Source organism: Coloeus monedula, assembly GCF_965178545.1.
Source record: "Coloeus monedula genome assembly, chromosome: 6".
Classification (NCBI taxonomy): domain Eukaryota; kingdom Metazoa; phylum Chordata; class Aves; order Passeriformes; family Corvidae; genus Coloeus; species Coloeus monedula.
In genome coordinates, this window is record NC_138786.1 from 43,171,107 (window position 1) to 43,195,353 (window position 24,247).

General features: G+C 42.8%; 1 protein-coding gene across 1 annotated transcript in view; it reads left to right on the forward strand.

Moving 5' to 3' along the window:
• Positions 1-7,251: 7,251 nt before the first annotated feature.
• Positions 7,252-24,247, forward strand: part of NRXN3 (neurexin 3) — a gene marked incomplete at both ends in the record, with an annotated part of 923,636 nt that continues 906,640 nt past the window's right edge. The window contains one exon of the mRNA XM_082282834.1: positions 7,252-7,960. Within this exon, the coding sequence (XP_082138960.1) occupies positions 7,252-7,960 (709 nt within the window). The remainder of the gene's footprint in view (positions 7,961-24,247) is intronic.

Below are 24,247 nucleotides of genomic sequence, written 5' to 3' on the forward strand. Positions count from 1 at the left end.
GAGCTCTCCAACTGTTGAGCTTCAAAGTCTTTAGAAAAGCAGGTATTCTTTGTTCTTTTTTAACGCTGGTGGAATTGCGGCAAGGCCAGTGTTCCCAGTGCAGCTGCCATGGGAATTACAATAAAGGCTGTTGAGTTTTGCAGAAATCGCTCTCCTGGTTAGTACCAGCTCAGAGATGGGGGAGTCTGGTTTCTCCTGCGTGGCAGTACAGAGCAATAACTGCTCAGCTGCTGCCAACGCTTCCTTTTAGCTACTCCTTGTTAGTGGAGAGTTTGTGGTAATGGGAGTAATTAACACACTGGGAGTCATTTCTATGTCCTGGAAGAGAACAGAAAGCCATCAGAGCAGCCCCAGACATGATTGCTCTGCAGGGTTATTTTCCCTCTCTCTCTCTTTCTTTTCCATTGTGCTTGCGTTTTGATTTTTCTTCTTTGTGTTAAGAAAGCTGGAGAGCTGAAATGGTCTTTAAATTGCATTCATGCTGAGCCCTGGCTAGGTAGGCTAGTTAAAGGTCACTCTCATGGACTAGATGGCCTCCTCTGTGGGGTGGTGAGAGTGTTTAAGAAGGGAGTCATGATGTCCCTTGTGGCTTTTTTAACCCTTCTTTTTCCAGTGTAGATTTGAAGAGCTCTGGTTCTGAGTTAAGTTTTTAAAATATGCCCAGGAGGTAAAACTGTGAAGGGTGATTATGATAAAATGGTAACTCTCCCAGCAGTCAGATGACTTTCTAGCCTGATAGGTCTGAAGTGAGGCTGTGCTGCCATGGTCTTATGCTGTTTATTGAACTGAGCACTTTAGTAGTTTGCTGATATCCCTTCTGAAGCTGCTGGTGGCATTTCAATTGTGTGTCTTGCTAGTGCGGGTGAATTCAGCTCTCCCCTACATAGGTGCCTAGTTTGGGTATTACACAGTGTTTCTGGAGGTGAGCTCCAAGGTTAGCCTTGTCATAAGCAGTCATTCTTGCCTTCCCTGGGGAAGAACTCAGAATGGGGAGAAGAAGGGCAGTGGGCTTAAACTGACTGCAAATCACATGCCCAGGTACCAGGAAACCAGCAACCACTCACCTATACAATAGATGGTGAAGGCATGTGCATGTGTATATACTAATCCACTACAGGGAAGCAAAGACAAACTAATTCTAGCTTTATAGTCTGGGCTTTTTTTTTCCTTTGAGAGGATACCCTTGAATCGCAACCCCCCATACCCCCTTTTCATACCCCCTTTCCTTGCTTTTTGCTTGATATAGTTTTTTTGCAACTGACTCCTAGGGAGCTCAGTGCTGAATTTAGATAAGAGTTAAGTAACTCTATATCTGTTTTCAAGAATGGAAAAGTTAAGCCTGCAAGATATATCAGTATTGTGAAGAACCAGAGAACAGAAGAATATGTCTTCTACTTAGGTTTGGAGTAGGCCAAAAGCACGTGTGATTTCACAGTGATGTGAGAGACTGACATGAATACTATATCCCTGGAAACCATGCAGAAGAGGTCAACAGCTCCGTGTCACTCTCAATTCCTAATTTTAAGATGCTGGTCTTCATATAGACGGATCTCTACATCCAAGATAAAGCCTGAAATATCACTGCTTTTCTCCTTGCAGCCAGTCAGCCAGTAATGTAAGATGCTGCATCCCATGAAGTTCTGCCAACTTCAGCAGAACCTAGGTGTGTTCAGCTCTTTGCAAGTCAAAGCCCCCATTTTCAATTGCACTTCCAGCTTCTTCACTTAGCAGAGACCATCTTGCCTTACTGGTGACCCCTCTGAGCTGTGTGGTGCCACTGAAATCTCCCTTGGTAAGAGAATCATAGAACTGTATGAAGATAGAAGCTCTCTGTCTCTACCTTCCTCTTAGTTCTTTCAGCTCGGCTTCCTTGGCACCATCCCAGAGTCCTCTCCATCCCAGCAAGGGCATGAGGAAGTGTCCAGATTTATTACTGAGATGCAAATGCTGCGAGAGGAACTAAAAACTAAATTAGCCCCTGTGGTTTTCTCTAGTCTCATGAATTTCAAACCCTCCATGTCCCCTCTCAGTTTTCTGTAAACATCTCTCCATGCATCCTTGCTGAGGATGTTGTGTGATGGGAGGATTTCTGTGTTCCTTTTTATCCGTAGTGACTGTAGCAACTCACAGTTTTCACATCTGCATTTTTTATTGGAAGGGTTATTTTATTTATTTTTTTTTCTTTGACCCTTTGTCTTTAGCCACAATTCATCTGGGGATAGACCAGGCAGAAAGATTTAAAAGCATTAGCCAAAAGGAGCCCACTGTTCAGAACTGGATGAGTGAATAAATACTATTAATTCCCCATTTCTCTCTGCTAGCAAGCTTGACTTTTAATGTCAGTTATTGAGGGTAAATGTTACTGTATCGTTTTGAGCAGCATATGTCGTAGAGCCGCAACGATTTGATTGCTGTGCTTTGGGCCAATTGCAGGGAGACACATGGATGCAGAGCCAAATTAGGATCCTGTTTACTCCTTCCGAAAACTCTGCTGCTTTGTTAGGGCCTGGGGAATAAAGAAAACAATTGGATTTTGCTTGTTTTACTGTGAAGGGAGGGGCAAAAGTGAGTTCACATGGATCTTAGGTGACCAATATATATTTTTCCTTCTGCACAAAGTGTGGCATAGTGAATGGTTCTGGTTGCGGAAGAGGATGTCAGACTGGGTGGACTGTAAACCTTTCCCATCGGTGTGTCAGTGGGATTTTGAACAGCATCCTGAAGTGGAATAACAGGACTTACACAGTCTTGCACTGGGGTGCTGTGGAAGGGGTTTGCAAGGGAAGCCAGCCTGTCTGAATTAATCTCTGTTCTTCTTTCTGCTGAAAATTACACTTTCAAATACAAGTAAGTCCATCCGCAAGCAATTAGCAGCTGGAGAGGGAGGCAGTGGAGGAGGGAGGACACGGAGTGACAAACCCATCTTCTGCGACCTTTCTGTGCGGTTGGGTAAATAAGCTGCAGAGCAACAGCTTCCCACCCTCTTTCCTAAGCAGGTGTGTTTCGAGACATTTGCAAAGATATTAACCCTGCATACAGAGTGTGCCAGTCAGTAATTATGGAAATTAGTTGGCAATTAGATAATGTCACTCACTCTCCACATACAGCTGATAAGTGGTTGAGAGCCACTTCAAAGCAAGGGCGAGACACCTCTCCCTGGGCTGCTGAGCAGATGGCTCTGACCTGGCATTAATAGTCTGCTGTCAAGTTTAGGAAAGTATGCAGTGGTCAGGCAGCACTCGCCCGTGGCACTGCCACGGGGCTGCCTCCCTTCCCCGGCTGGGGAGCTCTGTCAACCCTGTGAGTGGGATGTTTCAAGTGGGTGCGTTTCCTACAGTGGGTTTGGCGTGTGTGAGATGCTGAGCCGTCTGTTCAGTGTGCAGGTTCCTCGCTGTTGCAGCTCTCAGGTGGGCCAGGCAGGCGGTACAAGCTGTTGGAAGTGCAGTGGAGATAACTTGCTTGCGTCTGTCCGTCAAGAAGTCCCTTTTTTTTGCAAGATGTTGTCATGCCATGACAATGAGATTTCTCAGAGATAAAATACGTAAGACAATACTCTGGGATTCTGTAGTTTTTGTTCCAAACTGTAATGTATTGCTATGGTAGCAGTGTGCTGTATGAGGCTGCTAGGGTAGTATTTATGCTAAAAATAAAATGGTAAGAGCAGAAAATTATTCATTCTCAGTGTGTCTTGGAGGATCATTGTGGGAATGGGTGAGGCACAGAATTGGTATGTCAGGATTTACTCTCTCAAGGTTGGGATTCAGATCCTACCTCCTGCTATAAAGGGCACTGAGTCTTCTGAGCTTTTCTTGAAGACCCTGCTACTGTGGTAAGATTTGCTCTCACAGACTTAACTGTGTGAGACACGAAACTGGAGTAATGGGAAGCGCCATGAGTCAGGACTGACGTGCACTGACAGAGCTCTGAGGGAGTCACAGATGGCCCTAGCCTGCTAGTGGCTGGGTGTGGGCAGCCTTCCCAAAATCTGAGCTGCAGTGTCTAAAAGGTAGTGAAGCACCCAGCAATGACACCTATATTTCATGGGTTTTGCATTGTCTTCCTCTTCTGAAACAGAGCTGGCACTGTCTTCTTTCAAAACAGCTAGAAAGGGATTACCTTGGCTTCTCTCAATCAACACAGAAAGAGGAATTGTCTTGGCTTCCCTCAGTCAACAGTGCTCTTCCTGTTTAACCGTTTCTGTCTGGTTTCCCTTGTTTACTATGCCTTTTGTCCTGCCCTAATGAATTTGTATCGTTAAAGATATTTGCACCACAGAGGTAGCCTACTCCCATTATTGTACCTTTAAAATATCCCAAGGACTGAAGTGACCCACGGAAGCTGATATTTGTCTGTGTAAACAGGGTTTCAGCACCGTGGGATTGGGAGAGATTGACAGGCTTTTCAGACAGGAGTTTGAACTGTGCATGGACATACGCATCTCATCTTAGGTTGTCTATAGTGTTCACACCTGCTGCTGTGATTTACAGCATCTTTCACTGCTTATCAAACAGTTGGTCTTCTAAAACAGGGAGAGAAGAGTGTAAGACTGAGGGCTGGTTTTGATGCAGATGATGCGATCTACCCTGCCCAGGAGAATTAAAAGCTGGTGTGAGAGCCCTGCTGCATTGGGGTCTCTGTGGATGGTTGCTGCCATGCTGGGCTTGTCTCCCTTCTCAGCTCAGGCTGAGCACAGAGCTGTCTGATGGAGTACTGAATTTTGCCATGGTGGTAGTAAATGGTTCAGGAAGCTGTGAGCTGCTGGAAACACATCAGTGGCTAATTTACACACATTATGATATTCTTATTCCCATCTCATCAGTAATTCCAGGCTTGGGTCATCACTTTCTCTCTTACCTTTCTCTCACTCTATTTTTCTCCATAAATCATGGGCTATTTTAGTGGATCCACTAGGGAGCACAGAGAAGAAAGGTAAATGAATGAGAACTACATAATATTTTCCCAATTAATTTTTCAGGACCCCCCAAAACCACCATGAGCTTAGCCAATATTGTGATTATTGGGAAGACAAATTATTTGGGCAATTGGATTCTGTGTTCAATTTTTTTGTTCATTTTACACCTCTCCTAACACCTCCTTTGCCCACCTTCCATTTTCCTCGGCCAAGCTGTTAACAATTAAAAGGAATTATCTTCCCTCTGGTTTTGACTTGATTTTATTTGTGTTTATAGCAGTGTAGCCAACATGCTCCACTTAGGCAGCTGCAGGGAACAGGCTTGGTTTCCACTGGGCACTGAAAGCTCACATTTCTCTCCAACTTGTGGGTTTTCTTTTAATTGATCCCTTTTGTTTTCTAAGTGACTTGTTTTTTGTGCTGGCTAAATTTGTCAGACTGACAGCTCTGGAGACTTATGGCTTCTGCAGGTCCCTGAGGCAGGTGTGGATGTGACTGTGTGAACTCTCCCCTCCATTTTTTAGTGATTCTCCTCCAGCTCAGCCTCTGTCCTTACCAAACAGAAACTTTCCAGCACTGCCCACTTCTGCAGAGTCTGTGTGCCTTCTCCTTCAGAGCAAGATGGGCGATGGGGTTGAAAGGTGTCTGCTGTCAACAACTCTCGTTGTCCACAGCACAAAACACTTTTCCCAAGCAAATACTGCCTCATAATATTTGTGTTCCAGTTTGTGGAAGTTGTGTTCATGCTGACTTCTGTGAGGCTGAAGGCCTTGATTCTCATCGCCTCCTTTCCTGCTTTGTATTTATGTTAATGCCATTCTAGCCATTCCCAGAGATGTTCTTGTGTCCAACCCATCTTTGTGAACAAACACCTGTGTTAATAGAAAACTTATTTTCTTCTTGGGTAGAATTTTCAAAGAATGAATCTAGCTTTGTGCTGCCTTTACTTGTCACTTAAAACATCCTCCTACACCAGGCATAGAGTCACCCACATGCAAGTATGCAGAAGTGAGTTAAATTCCAGTGTTAACAGATGTAACTCACTGAAGGCAGTTAGAATTCTTTGCTCTCAGTTAGGGATGAATTTGGCCTTTTTGCCAAACCACTAGACCAGGGTAAGTGGTTAAGTGCTTAGACAGTTCTTAGCATCTAAACTACAAGTTTGCTATCATCTAAGCTGCAGGTTGCCATATATAACTTGCATAGCACATGTTTCCAGGTTGCAGAGGTCCTTGGTAGAGTCTCTGAAGTATGCAAGACATGTAAAGTAAAAGCAGCTCTTGTGTGACAAGCTGACAGCAAGGTTGTCTTCTCTAACGCTTCCTTGGTGTGCTAGGAAGCATAATGTAAGCAATGGAATGGGAAGTTTGGATAATGTCTTCTCTTGCCCTTACCAACTTTTGAACTCTAAGGAACTCTGGTCTTTCCCCTAAGCATTTTCATGGAGAGGTAATTGTTACTGGGAAAGCTCCAGCAGCATTCTCAGTAAAGTCAATGAGATTGCATCCATCATAGGGAGTTAAATGATTTGGTGTAATTTTACCTTGCTCATTGTTGTTATGTGTGCAGAGGTGAGATCTCTATTTTGGCCTCTTACTTTTGAGGACATAGATGACCTTGATGCTTTTGAGACCTGTACAGCCAATTGCAAGCATGAAGAAGTGTTCAGAGTATCAAGAAATGTAACTGACTAATTGGACAAGATGTTAGTAAGCTTCATGGTAAAGATGTGGTGAGTAGTAAGATTAACTTTTCCCTTTCTTTTTTTTGTCTTGCCCCACAGGTCCTGCAAGCTCCGTGAGTGCCAAGCAGTGAATTATGGGCTGGGTATCCACCAGTGCATCATGAAGATTGACTTTATTTTTGCCCTCTTGAAGTTCATGTGCTTTATGAATTCACTCTCCTATCTCACTGCCATCTCTGTCAAGATTGTCATCACATGTAGAAGACAAGAATTCTAGGCTTGGGCTTTGGCTCTACCTTTCCTTCCTCCTGGAACACCAGTGTCACCTTTGTGTTCTACCAAAACAAATCACTATAAGTTATTTTGCCCTTTAGAGAGTACGCCATCTGGAGAAGTCACTTAATATACTGTGTACTTCTGAGATAAAAGCCTCTGGTTCCTAAAGGATAATTGAGATCTTTCCTTGGGAGGAGACATTTCCTCTTGGTCACGTGTGCTTGCTATCTCGCTTTCCACTTACTCTCCTGCTCTCTGTCACTATCTCTGCTCTCCTTCTCTTCCTTTTGGATTTAACATTTGGTGTTGACTGCTGGGGTTCTCCTCCCAGTAGTGTGGCTTCTGTTTTTCTCCTAGGGAAGAACAGATTCTTGAAACAATGGGCTTCACTCTGCATTCTGTCTACTTCACCTTGAAGGTGAGTCTGCTGCTGGGCTCTTTGCTGGGTCTGTGTTTGGGTCTGGAGTTCATGGGCATCCCCAACCAGTGGGCCCGCTACCTCCGCTGGGATGCCAGCACTAGGAGTGAACTCAGCTTCCAGTTCAAGACCAATGTCTCTGCTGGGCTGCTTCTCTATTTTGATGATGGTGGTGTCTGTGACTTCCTCTGTCTGTCCCTTGTTGATGGGCGCATCCAGCTGCAGTTCAGCGTGGACTGTGCAGAGACGACAGTTATCACAGACAAGCAGGTAAACGACAGCAACTGGCACTTCCTGATGGTCAGCCGCAATCACCTTCGGACGGTGCTAGTGCTGGATGGTGAAGCCAAGCCAGGTGAGGTGCGTCCACAGCGCCAGTATATGAATATTGTCAGTGACCTTTTTATTGGTGGAGTCCCACTGGACATTCGTCCTGCTGCGTTGACTCTTGATGGTGTTCTGAGTGAGCCTCCGTTTCAAGGATTTATCCTGGATCTGAAATACGGCAATTCTGAGCCGCAGCTCCTGGGCAGTCAAGGGGTCCGACTGGAAATGGAAGGACTTTGCTCAGAAAACCCCTGTGAAAATGGTGGCACTTGCTTCCTTCTGGATGGCGAGCCACACTGTGACTGCTCAGCCACTGGATATACTGGCAAGCTGTGTTCTGAAGGTAAGAGAATACTTCCCTACTTCTCATTGAACTTTACACAATCCAAAGAGTTTATTTGTTTAGCAGGACTATGACAGAGTTCTTATTCCTGCTGATGGTTGTCAGAGGAATTCAAGTTCCACCATTCTTTTTCCAAATGGAAGTAATGAAATGGGAGTAGATAGAGAGTGTGAGCAACTGCAACAAGTGCCTTTCTGAAAGGATGCTGCACTTGTAGCATGGACAGATTTCCATCATCTTCATCATTCATTTCATCAGCAACTTATTAATAGGGGTAGAGAACATAAATTGGTAAATAAACCTAAGAAGTACCTTAGGTTAGTGTTGGTAAAAGCAATGGCGGGCTGGGTGAATTCCATTGCCATATGTCCCTGAAAACTGAGTGAAGTGTCAGCAAACAGGAGCCATGTATATATCACTAACATAACTGATTGACAGGACACTATACACTTATTTGATGTTAGCTCTTGCTAGCCTATGGATGCCCCATGCTTCCCTTCAGTTGCTTGCATACTAATCACTGAATGGCACCTTGATTGTTTTAGCATCCTTGATTAAATTGCTTAAATTGCTTTATAAATTGATCTTACTTAGTGTTGCAAAGGGAAGAGGGATTTGCATGTTTCTGCATTGTTTGGTACTCTCTTTTTGAATTTGAGTTTGAAAGTTTTAAGTCATGCAAACCACATGATGAAGTGTATTTCAGATTTTTCCTTTGGTCTTATCAGTGTGATGGTAATTAACTCTGTCTATGCAGGAGACTTAAGTAAGTCAACTGAAAATTCCTGTGTGAATTTGAGAATCCCATCACAACATTATTTATGACATTTGGCTTTAAACACCACAGTTTGAACTTAAACCAAAGATGAAACCTGGACAAGAAGTGTCCAATCTCAAGGAAAAAAAAAACCCAACCTGAAATTTTGTCAAAATGGAAATATTTGCAATAATATATTTTCACAACTAACATTTGTTCACTTCTTTTGGCAGTGAAACTAGATTAACCAGAGTTTAGTCTGTACAATGTGAGGAGTGGTGAAAACAGTCCTTATTCTCTTGATATCTAAGTAAAAAGCCCTACAGCTCTACCTTTGCAGTTTAGATGGAGAAGCAAACATGTTTTTATAGGAAGGGAAGGTTTGGAAGATAAACATAGCATCCATAAGTGCATTCATTTTAAGGTGATTTTAATCATAACAGAAAATTTGGCTTTATATCCAAATAATACAGTAACAGTACATGAGCATTAGACAGGAGATGTGAGCCTGTGGAGTGTTGAACACCAGATTTCTTCCTGGCTATTTGTTCTGACCTGATTAGTCCAAACCATTAATGAGCCAGAACTATTTTGCCAGTTATGTGGGGCTGGAGAGACTTCTGGGTGTGACCAGGTGGTTCAGGAGCTGGGCCACTAGGCCTGATCCTCATATGCTTATGGAACAAACACACCGCAGGTCTAAATGCCAGCTATCGTGATAGAAGATTGCAAGAGCCACACAGGCATGTGAACCCTGAAACATAAAGATATAATGCTCTTTCTACTGCTGGGCTCATGGATCCAGACTCCTTGGGGAGCTGCTCTAGACATCAACAGCATATGGTTTTCAGTGAACCTCTTTGAGAAAGTACTGTAAGTGAGCGGGAATCCCATATACCTGTGGGGCAATTGTGAGAACTCTAACCAGGGCTCAGGGGATGGACTTTCTGCATTTCCTGGGTGGATGGAACAATCTGAAATACATCTTCTAATGAATCCAGGGATATTTTTGTTGTAGACACCATGGATAAAGCAGTGCTATTGTTACCGTTTGAAGCCATGAGTCACCATTGCTGTTTGTTTCCTATAGTGATTCATCAGTTTCCAGCCCAACCTGCTGTTAAGGGTGAGCAAAGAAGTTTGTCACGATGTGCCTTCTTAAACAAACATTTTTAATTCACTGTTAGCTGGGGTCTGTTCACTCTCAGAGAAGATGCTGTGCAGAGAACTTTTCCAATGGATCAAATGTAGAGATTTCCACAGTCATTACCTTGTTCAGTTCTTCTTGTATTCTCATGTATTACTAAATGGTGTATATTTGGTTTATGTTAGAATTTTATAATCATCCTTGTTTTCTGCCTCCTTTATGCTGTAGCAGTGGTGATTTCAGTGTGTTAAATGCTGTCACTGAAAAATGTTACAGTGTCTGTGCAGATGAATGGGAAAACCAAAAGAAAAAGCTGTTTAGTAAGTGGAAACAAGCAGACAAAGAAAAGAGGCAAGAAAAAAACCAGGAACCGAATTAAGTATAGCTACCTTTTTATCTGAAAACAAAAAGTGTAGCAAACTCCAAAGATGTTGTCTTTCAATTCTGCGAGTGTGGCAGAACCTCCGCTGATAAACAGTAGGATGTGGAAGGAATGGCAGAAGTGGTTACAGGCTCTTCCTCTCTGTGGCTTGATTGGCCATTAAACAACTTGTATTTTCTTTGTTTGCTTTTTTTTCCCAAGAGATTGAGATGTTTGTTGTCAGAACTGTTCTCTTTTGTTTTGTTTCCTTATCCTCTGGATATACATATATATATCCTCTGGATATATGCAGAAGTAACATGGTTATTTTATTCCCAGTCTCACTTTTGAAAAAGACTGCTCTTTTGACTGGGTATCAACAACTCTCTTTTGGGGGGGAACCTTAACTCCATTATGGTATTTACTAGTCTGTAGTCTATGTGCGTATTTTCATTTCATCACTGGAGTTGGCTTTTTTACTGGGAACTGATGGGATCTGATCAATAACAAGTTCTGTTTGAACAGCTAAATGTAATATGTACCTTTTTAATAGTGAGTTCTCTTGACAGTGTCCAGGCCATTACTTGGCTATTGAGTGATACCTGTGTCTGCAGATGGTAAAACCATAACAAACTCATTTATTTTGTGGCCAGAGATAGAAGAAGTAAACAGAGAGTGGAACCTGCTGATTCTGTACGGTAATGGAATGAAACTCCATTTAAGGTATTAGAGGCTACTGTAACTCCAAGTGCAGTTCCAGTTATGGTGAACGTCAACAGAGAACAACCGTTCCATACTGAGATAAAACTGTGAATCCTGTCCAGAATGTGCCCCCAATGTGCAAAAAAATTTCTGGCACTTCATGTGCACCCAGAGTTACCAGGATTGTGTACATCATGGCAGTCACATACCCAGATGGTAGCTGAGCAGGTACAATTTCTGAGTTTATACAGTGGGAGTGCAAATGCGTGCACTTTGGAAGGTTTGGCTGTTTTGAATAAAATGTGAGACTATTTTTATTGCAGTTGGAGTAAACTGGTTCACTGAATCTGACAGCTCTGTAGGGTACAAAGGATGGCTGATTTGAGTAGCAATTAATTTGTATGTTCCTGGGCAATGGTGGCATTAGACATGAAAGCTAAACTCAGAGACATCTTCCCCTCTGATAAACCTCATCAGTCTCTGCGGGACCAGGCTGCTGCCAAGAGAATGAGGTTCCTGTAGAATTTGATCATCGCAGATACATTCATATTTCTGAGAAAAAAACCCAAGAAAACCTTCCCCATGCAAATTTTGCAAGCTGAGCTGCTGTAGAAGCCAGATGAGGTTGTTCATATCTGCTCATTCAGGATCATGCTGTCAGTCTGCAAGAAATTTTCTTTCGCTGACACTGCTCTGTATAGAGTGAGCTCACAAATGTGGACAGGGTGAACGTAACACTGTTTGTACAAGTGTGTTTTGGCCTAAACCCTCATCCCTCTTCCAAGACTTCTTCTGGATTTTCTGAGGAAAGGTGAACATAAGATGTGCTTAGAAATGACTTTAACTCTGCTTGTAGTTGCAGAACCAAGGCGTTGATCACCAACTTCACAAAGCACCATGCTGAAGCCTTTGTGTTGCCTGCAGGGGCTGTTTCTAAACGAAGCCTGAATATGGGCTTGATTGCACCTCTTCCCTTGATTACAGAGCAAGATTTCCTGGGGATGCTGCCTGCTGAATGACAGAGGAGCCCGTTGCTCTGTAATTATCACACTTCTAACTGCGTCGGGAACAGATTTTTCTATAGCCCCTCAGCTTCATTTAAAGTGACAAGTTACTGTGGGATTTATCCGCTTCCTGCCTCTTTGGAGCATCCAGGCTTTGGCTGTATCTGAAGGTGCTGCCCAGCCTCACTTGCAGTCACTGTTTTGCCCTGCCAGCCCCCCCAATCTTTGTAACACTAGGGGATAGTTTGGCACTTTGCCATGAGCCTGATGCTTGCACTTAATTTGCATATACATTTACATACATTTTGTAATCAGAAACAAATGAACATGACCATAATATTTGCTTCCACTTGTATATTCCTTGATAGATGAATATGAATTGGTTGTTGAATTCACCAGCAATAAACAGTTGCAGACCCTCCATTTGGTCTTGTGCTCTGCTGTTCTAGAGGACACCAGGCAGTTCTGGCACACACTTTGGATGGGCCCAGATCTTCACTCACCAGTGCAAAACTCTAGAATTGATTGTCTCCAAGGTCTGTGGAGTAAATATTGAAAGGGGCAAATCTGCTGGTTTTTGTCACTTCTTATGTCACAGCCCTGGCCATTGGGCAGAAAGCTGGTAAGAACTCTGCCCATGACTTCATTTTGCAGCAATTCAATTTTCCCCGTCTCTTTCGCTTGCTCGTTCTTCCTGGTTTAAGTTCCTTTGGTTGTATTTAAAATTATAATCTTTTTTCCAGTCTGGTTAAAATTTTTTTGATGCATTGCCAGATGAACACCAGAGAAAGATGATGTGTTCAGGTATTAATGTTTATAAAGTGCTTTGCAACCTCAAAGTGCAGTTCAAGCACAATTTGTTATTTTTAATGATGAATAGTAAAACTGAGCAGGAGCCGCAGGATTTGAATTTAGATCCTACATACTCTTTCACAGAAGATGCCAAGGACCCCACTCACTAAGTGTGGACTTCCTGCAACTCCAGAGCTAGGCTTTTTTTTGTAGTCTCCCCTGCTTTAAAAGGAGGGGAGGTGCAGGGAGATTGCAGGACCCTGTATGGTGAGTGCCATTGATTCAAACAGTGTGGCTGCAATACATGCTAACAGCTATATTATTCTAGTTTCCCTCTCTTGTATTATAGATGACCTATGGGCTACAATCCTTTTCTGCCAGATTGCGGGTCAGCTGCAGACCTTGGGCAAAAGAGGTGTTAAAGCCCTCAGGCAAAGCTTGGACATCTCCTCAGATAAACTGAAGCAGGTGGTGGTTGGCTACAAAGGAGATTGGTGTAAGGCGGAACTGGTGAGGAGTGACAATAATTTGTGGGCCAGGAGAAGATGGAACTCAAGGGAAAAAAAACCCCAGGACGAACATGTTCTTTTATAAAATGTTATAAAAGAGAAAGACCATAGCTCATATAGACTGTTTACAGTAGCTGCTCTGTATTGGTTTTACCTGCCTGATAAAGAGACCTACCTGTCTCTTGCAAAGCGAATGGGCTGACCAAGCTTCTGGAGGACTAAATCTGGATGGAGTTTGGATACCAGCATTCTCTGTGAGCCCACAGACCAACCTGCTAGCTCTTGCTCTGTCCCAAAGTGTGCACAGCTAGTGTCTAAACTGGAATTTTTGGGCATTTCTAAATAAAAATCAAAATTAAAGTAACTAGTCATAATTATGTGAAAGTGAGCAAAGTCAGAAATTTCTCTTTCCAACTTAGATATTTCCAACTTGATTTCTGAAGAAGGGTATATTTTCCTTTGGTTTTGCCATAAAAGAATAAAAGGAGGAGGGGAAGAGTTGATTTATTATTACTGTATAGACTTCTGCTGAGCTAGGCAGCTTGTCACAGAGGTCAATCAGCAGTAAATATATCCCCAAGCAAGACAGAAGCTGTAGCTTTCATCCTTATTCTGGTACAGAGGTGTGCAGGGCATTTGCCACAAGGTAATTTTTTTTCTGTTTTGGTGAAAAATGGAGGGCAGTAATCCTCCCAGATACCTTGAGGATGGTGGAAATGGCGCCACAAAGCTCCAGGGAGAGAATCAGAGGAGGAGCACATCTGTTCAGTGGACTCTGACACTACTCAAAGAAGATGAGCCTCTGCACGTCAACATCAGCACTGAGTGCTCCCTGGTGCAGGAGAAGGTGGTAATCCATGTGATGAAATGGTAGAAAGGCCACCTGTCCTGGGCCAACTTCTAATTTCACTTTACCTCTTTGTTTCTTCGCTAACCAACTTTGAACTTGATGGACAAGAAAAGCTTTTTTCTCTCCTAATAGAAAGCAAGGCAACTGCCATGTTATTGCTGTCCAGAGACAGCAATGTGACTTCTGGGTGTATGTGTGTGTCTCTCCCACAATCCTTCATTGCAGACAGGTCCACTGCCATTGTAAACCCACCCTGCAGAGCAAAGCAATTGCCCTTCTTCCAGGAGCTGACAACTGGGTGCAAAACAGCCCAAGGGCTGAGAGAAGTATACATGTGGGGGGTAGGAATGACTGTAGATGTCACAATCTACGTGAGGCAGAACTGGTTTGTATTTGAATGTGTTTGCTCTGAAATGGGGCTGAGACCTGTGTGCATTGGATTCACATTCTGTGCTACTGACACCTTTTCCAGTTATGCTGTGTCAGCTCTCCAGGCTCTGCCTGCATGTACACTTGTTCACCTCATTATTCTGAAAAGACACCAAGGTATAACATGTAAAGAAAGTGGAGCAGGGCAGCAGAACTTGAATGGTCTGGTCATAAGAGTGTTAGCACCTAAGAGGCTGATTTCCATTTCTGCCACGGTCTTTCTCCATCCCTGGAGTGATTTGCTGGCAGACTAAAGGACTCAAGACTGAATCAATTGACCTTTCTTTGCAGAGGATATGTACCTGGTTACCCTCAGTGTCTCAGTTTCCATATCTGAAATATGTAGCCAGTGGGGCTTCCTGTACTCCAGGTATTAAGAATCCCATATGCTTCTGTATGACAGTGATAGAGACATATAAATCTCTTGGCATGACAAGTAAATGATGATAATGCATGAACACCCAGCAGAATGACGTGGTTTGATTGTCAGTTTTTTAGCCAGGATATGCAGTTAGAAATTAAGGTAGTTTTCCTTGTTAAGTGGCCATCTTTGAGGAATGCTCCTCATCTTTCAACAGAAATCTCCCAGTTTCCTCCTACTCTGTGCAGTGTCCCACCGTGAATAAGCAGTCCAGGCTGCAGGTGCTGGCAAAGACAGAGCCTGAGCAGCAGTGTAGCCTCTTCCCTGTTGGTGACATGGAGCAGATGCTGCACTGCAGGGTGCTGATACAAGCAATGGGAGTAAGAGAGCTTTAGACTTTTTTTTTTTTTTTTTGTATCTGACCCATGTAGTCCACTGACTTCCCCCACATGTCCTCTGCTGTGAACCTCAGATGCTGATCAGATGCTTTTCCTTGTACAGTGGCCCACCTCTGCCTACCTGCCAGCACTGTTGCTCTCCCTGCTGTGGCTGCTAGTTTCAGCCTGCCCCTTTCACCCTCCATACTCAAGACTCACCTTGACCTTGTGCTGTCAGGGAAAGCAAAGAGAGCATAAAAGGCTACCCAAGCAGAATGGCAGAGTTTGCACTTCCTCTGTTCCTCTATGCATGAAAAGCAGGAAAGCAAAGAAAGCCCATTGGATTGTTTCTGTGTTTAATTAGCACAAAGCTGGTAAGTGTTTTGCGGTTCTAAGGCACTGAAAGGGTGGGTAAAAATCTTTCTTTTCCTGTTAACTCTCATCAGAGCTCTAACTGCTTATTAGATACAGCAGGTGTATTTGTAGCTGGTCTGCAGTTTGCAACACAGGGCAAGAAGGAAAGGTGTACTTGGCCCTCAGAAGGAAAGGTGTACTTGGCCCTCAGAATTTTGCTCTTCCTCCTCTTATTCATGGAATTTGACCAGTTAAGTAACCTGAGTGAATATAATGGACTGGTTTTGGCTCTGAGTATTTGGCAAGAGACCTTTATCAGAAGAGAAAGAAGCAGCTCCTTGGTAGATGTAGAAATTTGAGCTGTAGGTTAAATCCAGGCTTCAATCTCTAATAGTGCTGGCAGGCTCCATAGTTTGCTTGGCTGCTGCATTTATTCAGAAGCGTTTCTTGGCCTCTGTAGTCTCTTGGGTGGATTTTCATTTCTTTGTGGTTTGTTGCCTTAGTACTTGAGAAAAATGACACTGTCTGGGTTTTCCAAACCTCTGATGTGTCTCCACAGGCATGTGTTTGATTTTCTGGTTATTCCCGCTGCGTCCATCTTACAAGTCTGGCTTTCAGGGTCAGAGTGCCTCTCAGTACCTTTCTCCTCAAGGTAACATAGGAGAAATCCTTGGAACTAAAGGCATGTTTCTCCACTGAGGCTGGTCAGGAACAAGAGCTGAGGAATGGCTAGCCGGTAAGAGAGTGGCTAGTGTTGTGATCTGCAAATTTCATAGTTCAGTTGTGTTTGCAGCTGAATTCCTTAAGCTTCTTTGAAATTGCTTATATTCCCCAAGGAATTTTTTTAAATGGTGAAGAAGTGTGTGGAATCATTCCTTAATAACTTGCTGATTAAAAAAATAAAGGAAAAAAGAAAAAGGTGAAGTTTGTGAAGAGGAGAGGAGATAAAATTTCTTGTCTAGGACTACCTAAAAGAAAAAGCTGGGAAAGTAACCAGATTTTCGGTATTTTTACTTCTGTATTTTGCCTTTTCCTCTTTGGCTTCTCTGAGACCTGCTCTGGGACTTGGTGTGGTAGGAGGCAGGGGTCTGTGCAAAGGAACTACCCTTCATGATGTCTACCAGACCTCTGGTGTAATGGGAGATCTGTGTAGGTCCTTGTAATTCACATAGCTTTAAGGAAGATAACAGGACATCAGTGAACGTAAAAAATTATGGATGGATATATTGCCATTGTGAAGCACTAGCATTGCTGTATAATGCTTAGGACAACCAGAGCTAGAGGAATGTTTATTTTAGTGTCAAAGATGCGGCAAAACTCATAGAGGGGTATCTAGATGAAAATTTGCCAGATTAGGTACTGGTAGCTGTGTGAGCTTGGAATTTGATGATATTGTTATGACTGTAAGTTTATTATTGTGTAGAAGACCTTTTGAGTAAGCATGGGATGCTGCAGAAAGTGGCAAAATCCTCTTTCTTCAGAGTTCCTCTAGTGGGCACTGTGTTGTTGGAGATTGATTTTTTTTTTTTTTTTTTTTCCTTCACTGGAAGAAAAAAGCCAGTAGGGCTCCAGTGACCAATTTGTAGTGTAGCTTGCTGGCTGCCTCCTACTAAATTTTCTTTTCCTTCATTACTTAAGCTGAAATGCTCAATTGTGTCTCAACTGCAGCAATGAACACACCTACAACAAATTTCCAAAGCTTCAGATATGAGGCCTATATACCTATATGCATTATCTCTACTTTGCATCTGACACAGAAATGTGTCTTTAAGGCAGTTGGGTGTTTGCCTGCCCTTTCTTGTGGCATGTTTGAATGAAAGACATGTGATGTTACATTTTAACTGGCTAAGACACGTCAGAATCAGACAGATTGAAAATGTTTTCCACGTGTGAAATTGTGGTTTCATTCAGATCAAAATATTTAGGAAAAAAACCCCCAACTGATTTGGATGACAATCTGCAGAAAAAAGCAATGTATTTTTAATTTGTAGAATTTCTTAATTCTGATTTTGTAAAAAAAATGTTATCTATATCTATTACACATAACATTGTAGCTTATTTTATAATTTACTGAGATGATTAGCCCTAATATGGATCTACTACTGATGAACTGCAAGATATCACAAAAATGTTGAAGTGTTTTAAGGAAGGGGCATGTACTCCCACACTGACCAAATGGCATTAATGAAAACCCATGGACTCAACCCCACCATGCTCCACCTGTGGGAATTGTTAGGTTTGGAAGTGCAGGCAAAAGGAGACCTAAGCATAGGTTAAACTTAACCAGAGAGGAGAACAGAGTTCCAGTTTGCGGACAGCAAGTGGAGCCTGGAGCACAGGCAGAAAGATGACCAGATTGGTGCCCTTTGAAGCCTCCCAGAAGAGAAGAGTGGTGTGAAGCACTGTTATCATTTCAGTTCGTTGGAAGTGACAGCTCCATAGGTACTGCTGTTTATCAAGAGCTCCACTAAAAGAAAGGCTTGGGGAATAATTTTGAGTGGGCAGCACTCGAGTGGGCTCTTCCCAATTGACTTCTAACATGTATGACTGAAGAGTGCAGTCTCTCAACAGAGACAGTGAAGGCAGCAAGGCTGAGTATATTAACAAAGAACCACAGCTACTGATTTGAGAGGCTGGGATTGTCAGCAGTTTGGTTTTTAGCTTTCTAACATGTTGAACCGAAGTAGTTTACAATGTAGCTGGACCTAACGACTGGGAAGCAGGCATTCCCAAAGAAGAGCATAACAAATACCTCTCTGTGCAAGAAATGCTCTCTGAGATGCAGCCAGCCCAAGCTGAGACTTGGGCTGGATAAGCAAGGCTCTGCCTATGAAAATCACTTGGGTGCTGCACCAGTATGGCGTGACAGTCATTCTTGAACTGTGGGATGTTTTCCCTGTCATTGCTGCTGCCAGTGTGGTGACTCCCAGGTTGCCCGAGGCAAAAGATAGCTAAACCGAAGTACAAATCCTCTATCCCGGGAGAACAATTGGCTGTGATTTCAGACCTCATTTGTCAGTGGTGTTTAATTATAGCCCTGCCACCACTTACAGTGGAGGTCACTTCTGTATTGTAGGTCTATTTAGTGCTCCCTCTGGTCTTAAAATCTATGAATCTATATCACACTATTTTGGGGCATTTGTAACAGTCTCCACTAGTTTTTTTCCAGACCTGAAATTGCTTAAGTTTCCTCCTAGTTAACTGACAAAATGTTGTTGTTGGAAAGCTGACTAAAACGATTTGAGCCCCTTTTCAGGTCTGGGAGTGAAACAAAATGTAGGTTTCATCTGGTTTAATTTCTATCCTTACAGTTGCCCAGCTGTTTTTTCCTTGTGCACAGCTCTGCTGCAACATGGCCATGTGAATTATTTTCACTTACAGATACTGTGTCATCAATAAGCTGTTCTGTAGTAAAACTATCAAATGTAAAGATCATTGTATAAAATGTTTCTAGCACATCTGGTCCCATAAATAGTATTCAACTTAAAATTAACTTTGTACACCAAGCACTCTTTAGTCAAGCAAAGCTTTCACTCATCTGATGAAAGATGTTCTTAACTAAGAGCTAAACACAAATCTACTTAGATTTGTTGATCTTGTCAGTTAAAAAAGTGACTTTTAAGTCCCATTTTGAAAAGTGATTCAGGAGCCTTGAAGCCTTGTGACTGGTCTGGAATTCAAAATAGTAATTTTGATAATTTTACTTTCATATTGTATTTATTTCTGTCCTTTTTCACCTCTAAAGATTTGGCCCAAAGAGCACATTCTTCTAAGAGATTCTTTCCTTGCCTGTGTTTGCCTTTAATAATTTCAATAATCTGATACTGAACTAAAAGCAAGACCAATCAAATGTTCTTCTTTTAAAACTGAGTGAAGAAGGAATATTAATTGCAAAAATTCTGCTTAAATGTGATGTTAAAGTTGTGAATTTAAATGGTAATACCTGCTACAATCAAAATGCCACATGGCATCCATTCAAACGTGCTTCAGGCATCCTGCACTTGAATTGTGTGCAAGGCAGGAAAATAAAACAGCTAAAACGCTGTCAGGTTAATAATAAATTGTGCATACATGTGGCACATTTCATCAGAGTATTCCTAAACATCTCACAACTACTGATAAATCAGTCAGCCTTCACATCATCTACCACACTGTGAAATGCATGCTATCTCCATTTTACTGATGGCAAAACTGAGAGGCAAGCAGAATGAGAATTACTGAAGGGTATCAAGTCAGACGCTGCCTGAGATGGAATTGGAATCCAGAATGCTAAATCCTAAGTATTAAACAGTGTAGTAGTTGATCTAGTTTTATCCAAGTGTGCTAGAAAAGCCACAAAATACCGTGGTTTACGTTGAATGTGAAGCTAAAAACAGAGCATTGGATTTTAGGGATTCTTGTAAAATTTCAGTTGAAATTCAAAGAAATACCTCTTTTTATTCTTTTTGGTGAATTGGATTTTCCATAACCAAGAAGTTCTGCCTTTGGGACTGTTGTCTCATAATTTTGTCAGCTGAAACCACCTTGAACCACCTTGTTCTGTACCTTGTGCCAGTAGGCAGCACTACTTGGGCTATGCTTTATGGATTCCCCTGTTTAGTGTTTTTTTGGAGTTAGTAATGAGGAAAAATAGACTTGTAGCAATAAAAGTTTTAGCTGATTTTTCCCATCTGTGGTTTATGCGTGCTCTGATACAACTTTTCAAGACAGGATCCAGTTCCTCTAAATGCTTCCAATAGAGAAAGGTTTGTGATTTCACTTTAAATACAAAAATGAAGGACTAATTTCAACTATTTGAATACTTTACTGAACATACCCTTGGATGGAAGGTGATAGGGGAAAGTGTATTGTGGTTTTATATATCCCCTCCCTTCTGAATCTCTGCAAACCTGCCAAGGTTATCTTCAAACCTGCAAAGGTTATCTGCAAACCTGCTCTTATGTAACCTTCTCTTCCTGTCCAGCCTTCATTGTCCATAGAAACAGTAAATTTTACTGGAAACTTTGTTCCAGAGTGGAGTGGCTCCAATGGACCACTGAAGTGCTGAACTTCCAGCTGAGTAGAACTGGTTGTATAGAAGGTTGCTCATATGTGATGAAGAAAGAAGAGTTTTCGATTTGACTTTTTTGTTTTGTTGCTTATTTTCATAGAATCATTTAGGTTGGAAAAGACATTTAAAATCACCAAGTTCAACTGTTAACCTACCACTAAGTGCTACTTCTACACATTTTTTAAAATACCTCCAAGCGATGGTGACTCAACCACTTTCCTGGGAAGCCTGTTCCACTTGGAAACTGCTTGGCAACCCTTTCTGAAAAGAAATTTTTCCTAATATCCAACCTGAATGTCCCCTGTCACAACTTGAGACTGTGTCCTCTCATCCTATCACTTGTTACTTGAGAGAAGAGGCTGATCCTCCCCTAGCCCCAATCTACTTTCAGGTTGTTGTAGAGAGGCGTAAGGTCTCACCTGAACTTCCTCTTCTACAGGCTTTTCCTCTTCCCCAGCTCCCTCAGCTGCTTCTCCTAAGACTTACTCTCCAGACCCTTCACCAGCTCTGTTCTCTGGACATGCTGCAACACCTCAGTGTCCTTCTTGTAATGAGGGGCCCAGACCTGAACACAGCACTCGAGGTGTGGCCTCACCAGTGTTGAGTATGGGGGGACAATCACTGCCCTGGTCCTGCTGGCCACACTATTGCTGATACAGGCCAGGATGCCACTGGCCTTCTTGGCCACCTGGGCACACACTGGCTCCTGTTCAGCTACTGTGAACCAGCACCCCCAGGTCCTTTTTCTCTTTGCTGCTTTCCGACCACTCTTCCTCCAGTGTGTTGTGATGAATGGGGCTGTTGTGATCCAGATGCAGGACCTGACACTTGGCCTTGCTGAACCTCATACCACTGGCCTCAGCCCATCAATCCACCCTGTCCATATTTCCCTGCAGATTCTTCCTACCCTCCAGCAGATCAACACTCCCACCCAACTTAGTGTCTTCTGCAAAGTAAGGCTACACTTGATCCCCTCATCCAGATCATTGATATAGATACTAAACAGACCTGGTCCCAATACTGAGCCTTGGTGAACCCGACTTGTGACCGGCCACCAGCTGAATGTAACTCCATTTACCGCCACTCTTGGGTCTTGGCCATCCAGTGTTTTACCCAGCAAAGGGTACACCTGTCCAATCATGAGCAGAGAGAAAATCACATGGAAAAATAGATTCCTGAGAAGACCTTTACTTTTATTATCTCTACTCTCTTTGAGCAGCTTAAAAAAATATTTTTAAGAGTTCTTTCTTCTGTGTTTGTTCCCCAAAAATCTCTTCTTTAGGCACTAAAAATGGTTCCAGTATGCTCCATTTCTAATGTTACCCTTGAAAACAAAGTTGCCTGGCAAAGAACAGTTACCCAAGTGAGCAGCAAGTTCAGCGTGGAATGAAGATGGTGGCAGATGGGGCATGATGACCTTGTGCTTATGTTGGAAACAATAGCATAATGAGAAAACATGAGTAGATATTCTTTAGCCCAAAAATGCTCTCTTATTTTCTATGTAATTGTGGTAAACTGCATTTAACCATGCTGTCCTCCAGCAGATACTCTGTTTTACTGCACAGCATACAGGAGTATGAGTAGGACTCTTCTGCTCAAGGGTAACTAACGGTTCAGACTGGTATTTATTATGGAAGCTGTTTAAATTAAATTATTTAAAGCTGTAAGCACTATGTATGAATTATTTTAGTGCAGTACACAACAATTTAATTGTTGATGCTGTGAAGAACCACATCACTGGAATTCCTTTATGTCTGTAATAAAACTCACCATCAGAACTAGGCCAGAAGGAAACAGATCTAAACTAACAGGCAATCCCAAGATCAGGAGTGACATTTGTTGGTAGTGCTGTCAAACTGGATCCCAAGATACTCACAGAAAAGCAAGTGGCCAGTCCAGACTCAGATGTAATTGTAGAGCTATTATCTCCATGATAGATGCTCGGAGAGTGATGTGCAGACCTGTGACTATGTGGATCTTTTCATTAAATCTTTCTGTCAGTCTTTCCTAAGCCAAAACACACCTAAACATCAACACTCCAGCTGTTCCTTTCTCAGAGCAGAAGTATGAGCTGATTTTTATAGCTGCTTGTGGTTCTGCTGCTTTTCACAGCTTTTCCTCCAGCCTGATTGTCCCATCCAGGCCTGCCCCTGGCTCTGTTTGCCTTATCACTCTAGTGGGAAAAGGAAGGAAGGAGTAAGTGCTCTGACTTTGGCATTGATCTTCATTCTTCTTGCCCCCAACCCTAAAGTGGTAGATGGAGGAAGCTGATTTCAGGGAAGGGACGTGCAGTGAGAGAGATGACAGATGATGTGAGGAGAAGGAACTGTCAAGATGATCATGGCTAGCAGGGGAAGAGCCTCCTGGTCGTGACTTGCCAGGCTGGCTTTTGCGTACTGGCACTGGGAAGCAAAGCTGCCTTTCTGAGGCAAAGCTACGGGAGGCTGGGGGTTGGGCTTTGCAACTGGAGAAAAAGAAAGCGAATCAGCAAGGGAAAACCCAGTCCTGCTGTGTGTTTGTAGTGGGAAAGCTGTCCAAGCATGGAAAGCTGATCAGCTTTCAAGGCACTCAGTTGGAAGATAAAGCTGTATTTCCACGTTTGCATTCTAGTATTTGTCTTCAGCTAAGTGGAATGTCTACATCTTTGAGGATCTCTTCCTTGAACATTTTCTAAACCTCCTTCCTTTTGATATCTGATTCCCTTGCTGGAATTTGCCACCTGATTCCAGAGCACACTCTTCCCACCTTCCTAGCCCTTGTCAAATGTGTCCCAAGAACTTTGCTAGGTAAAAGAAGAATGCAGTGATGCATGAATCTTCCTATTCCTACAACAGTCTTCCTTTTTTTTCTCATTCCTTTGCTCTTGGCTTTGGGGAGTGAAGTCTTCTAGATCTTCAGATGTCAGTATGGATCCTATTTGGCGTACACATTCCTCATGAATGAAATTAGAAGAGATGTAGGAACTTTGAGTCTCCCTTTCCTTTAATGGGATGATGTAAAGGTGGTGTGACCTTCTTCCATTTCCCTCCAGGACTTAGGACAGAGAACTAGATAGTGGAACATTGCTAATGCACTCAAACTAAACTAATTTCTGAGAAAATACTCATCTCTCCTATCTCCAAGACCATCTGTCTGAACTGACTCCTCCTGACCCCTCTGGATTCAAAGCCCTGCCAGTTTTAAGAGCTCTGTATTTTCCAGGGTTAATCATTATATGGGATGAACACGACAGGCTTCTCTTCCATGTGTGGGAATTTCAGAAAGGAGCAGATGCCCAACTTGTCATTCTCCACAAAACTGTGTAAATTGCAAGACATGAGGTAAAAGCTCCATCTGCTGGAGCAGTTTTTGAAGGTCCTGCTGGAGATAAGCTCTGGTCTCCTGCTCCCAAATGAGGTGGCTTCATTCAGTGCCTGCTGTAGCAGACAGGAAAGGAAAGACTGATGTGGAAACTATAGCAGGCAGAAAACAGCCAGGGTTGGTGTCACTCATGGTCTGACACAGCAGCACCAAGGCTGTCTTGGTCATCACTAGTAGTGGAGTCAAGTCCTGTATTTTCTAAGATGATTGCAAAACTCCTGCCTCAGACCTTGA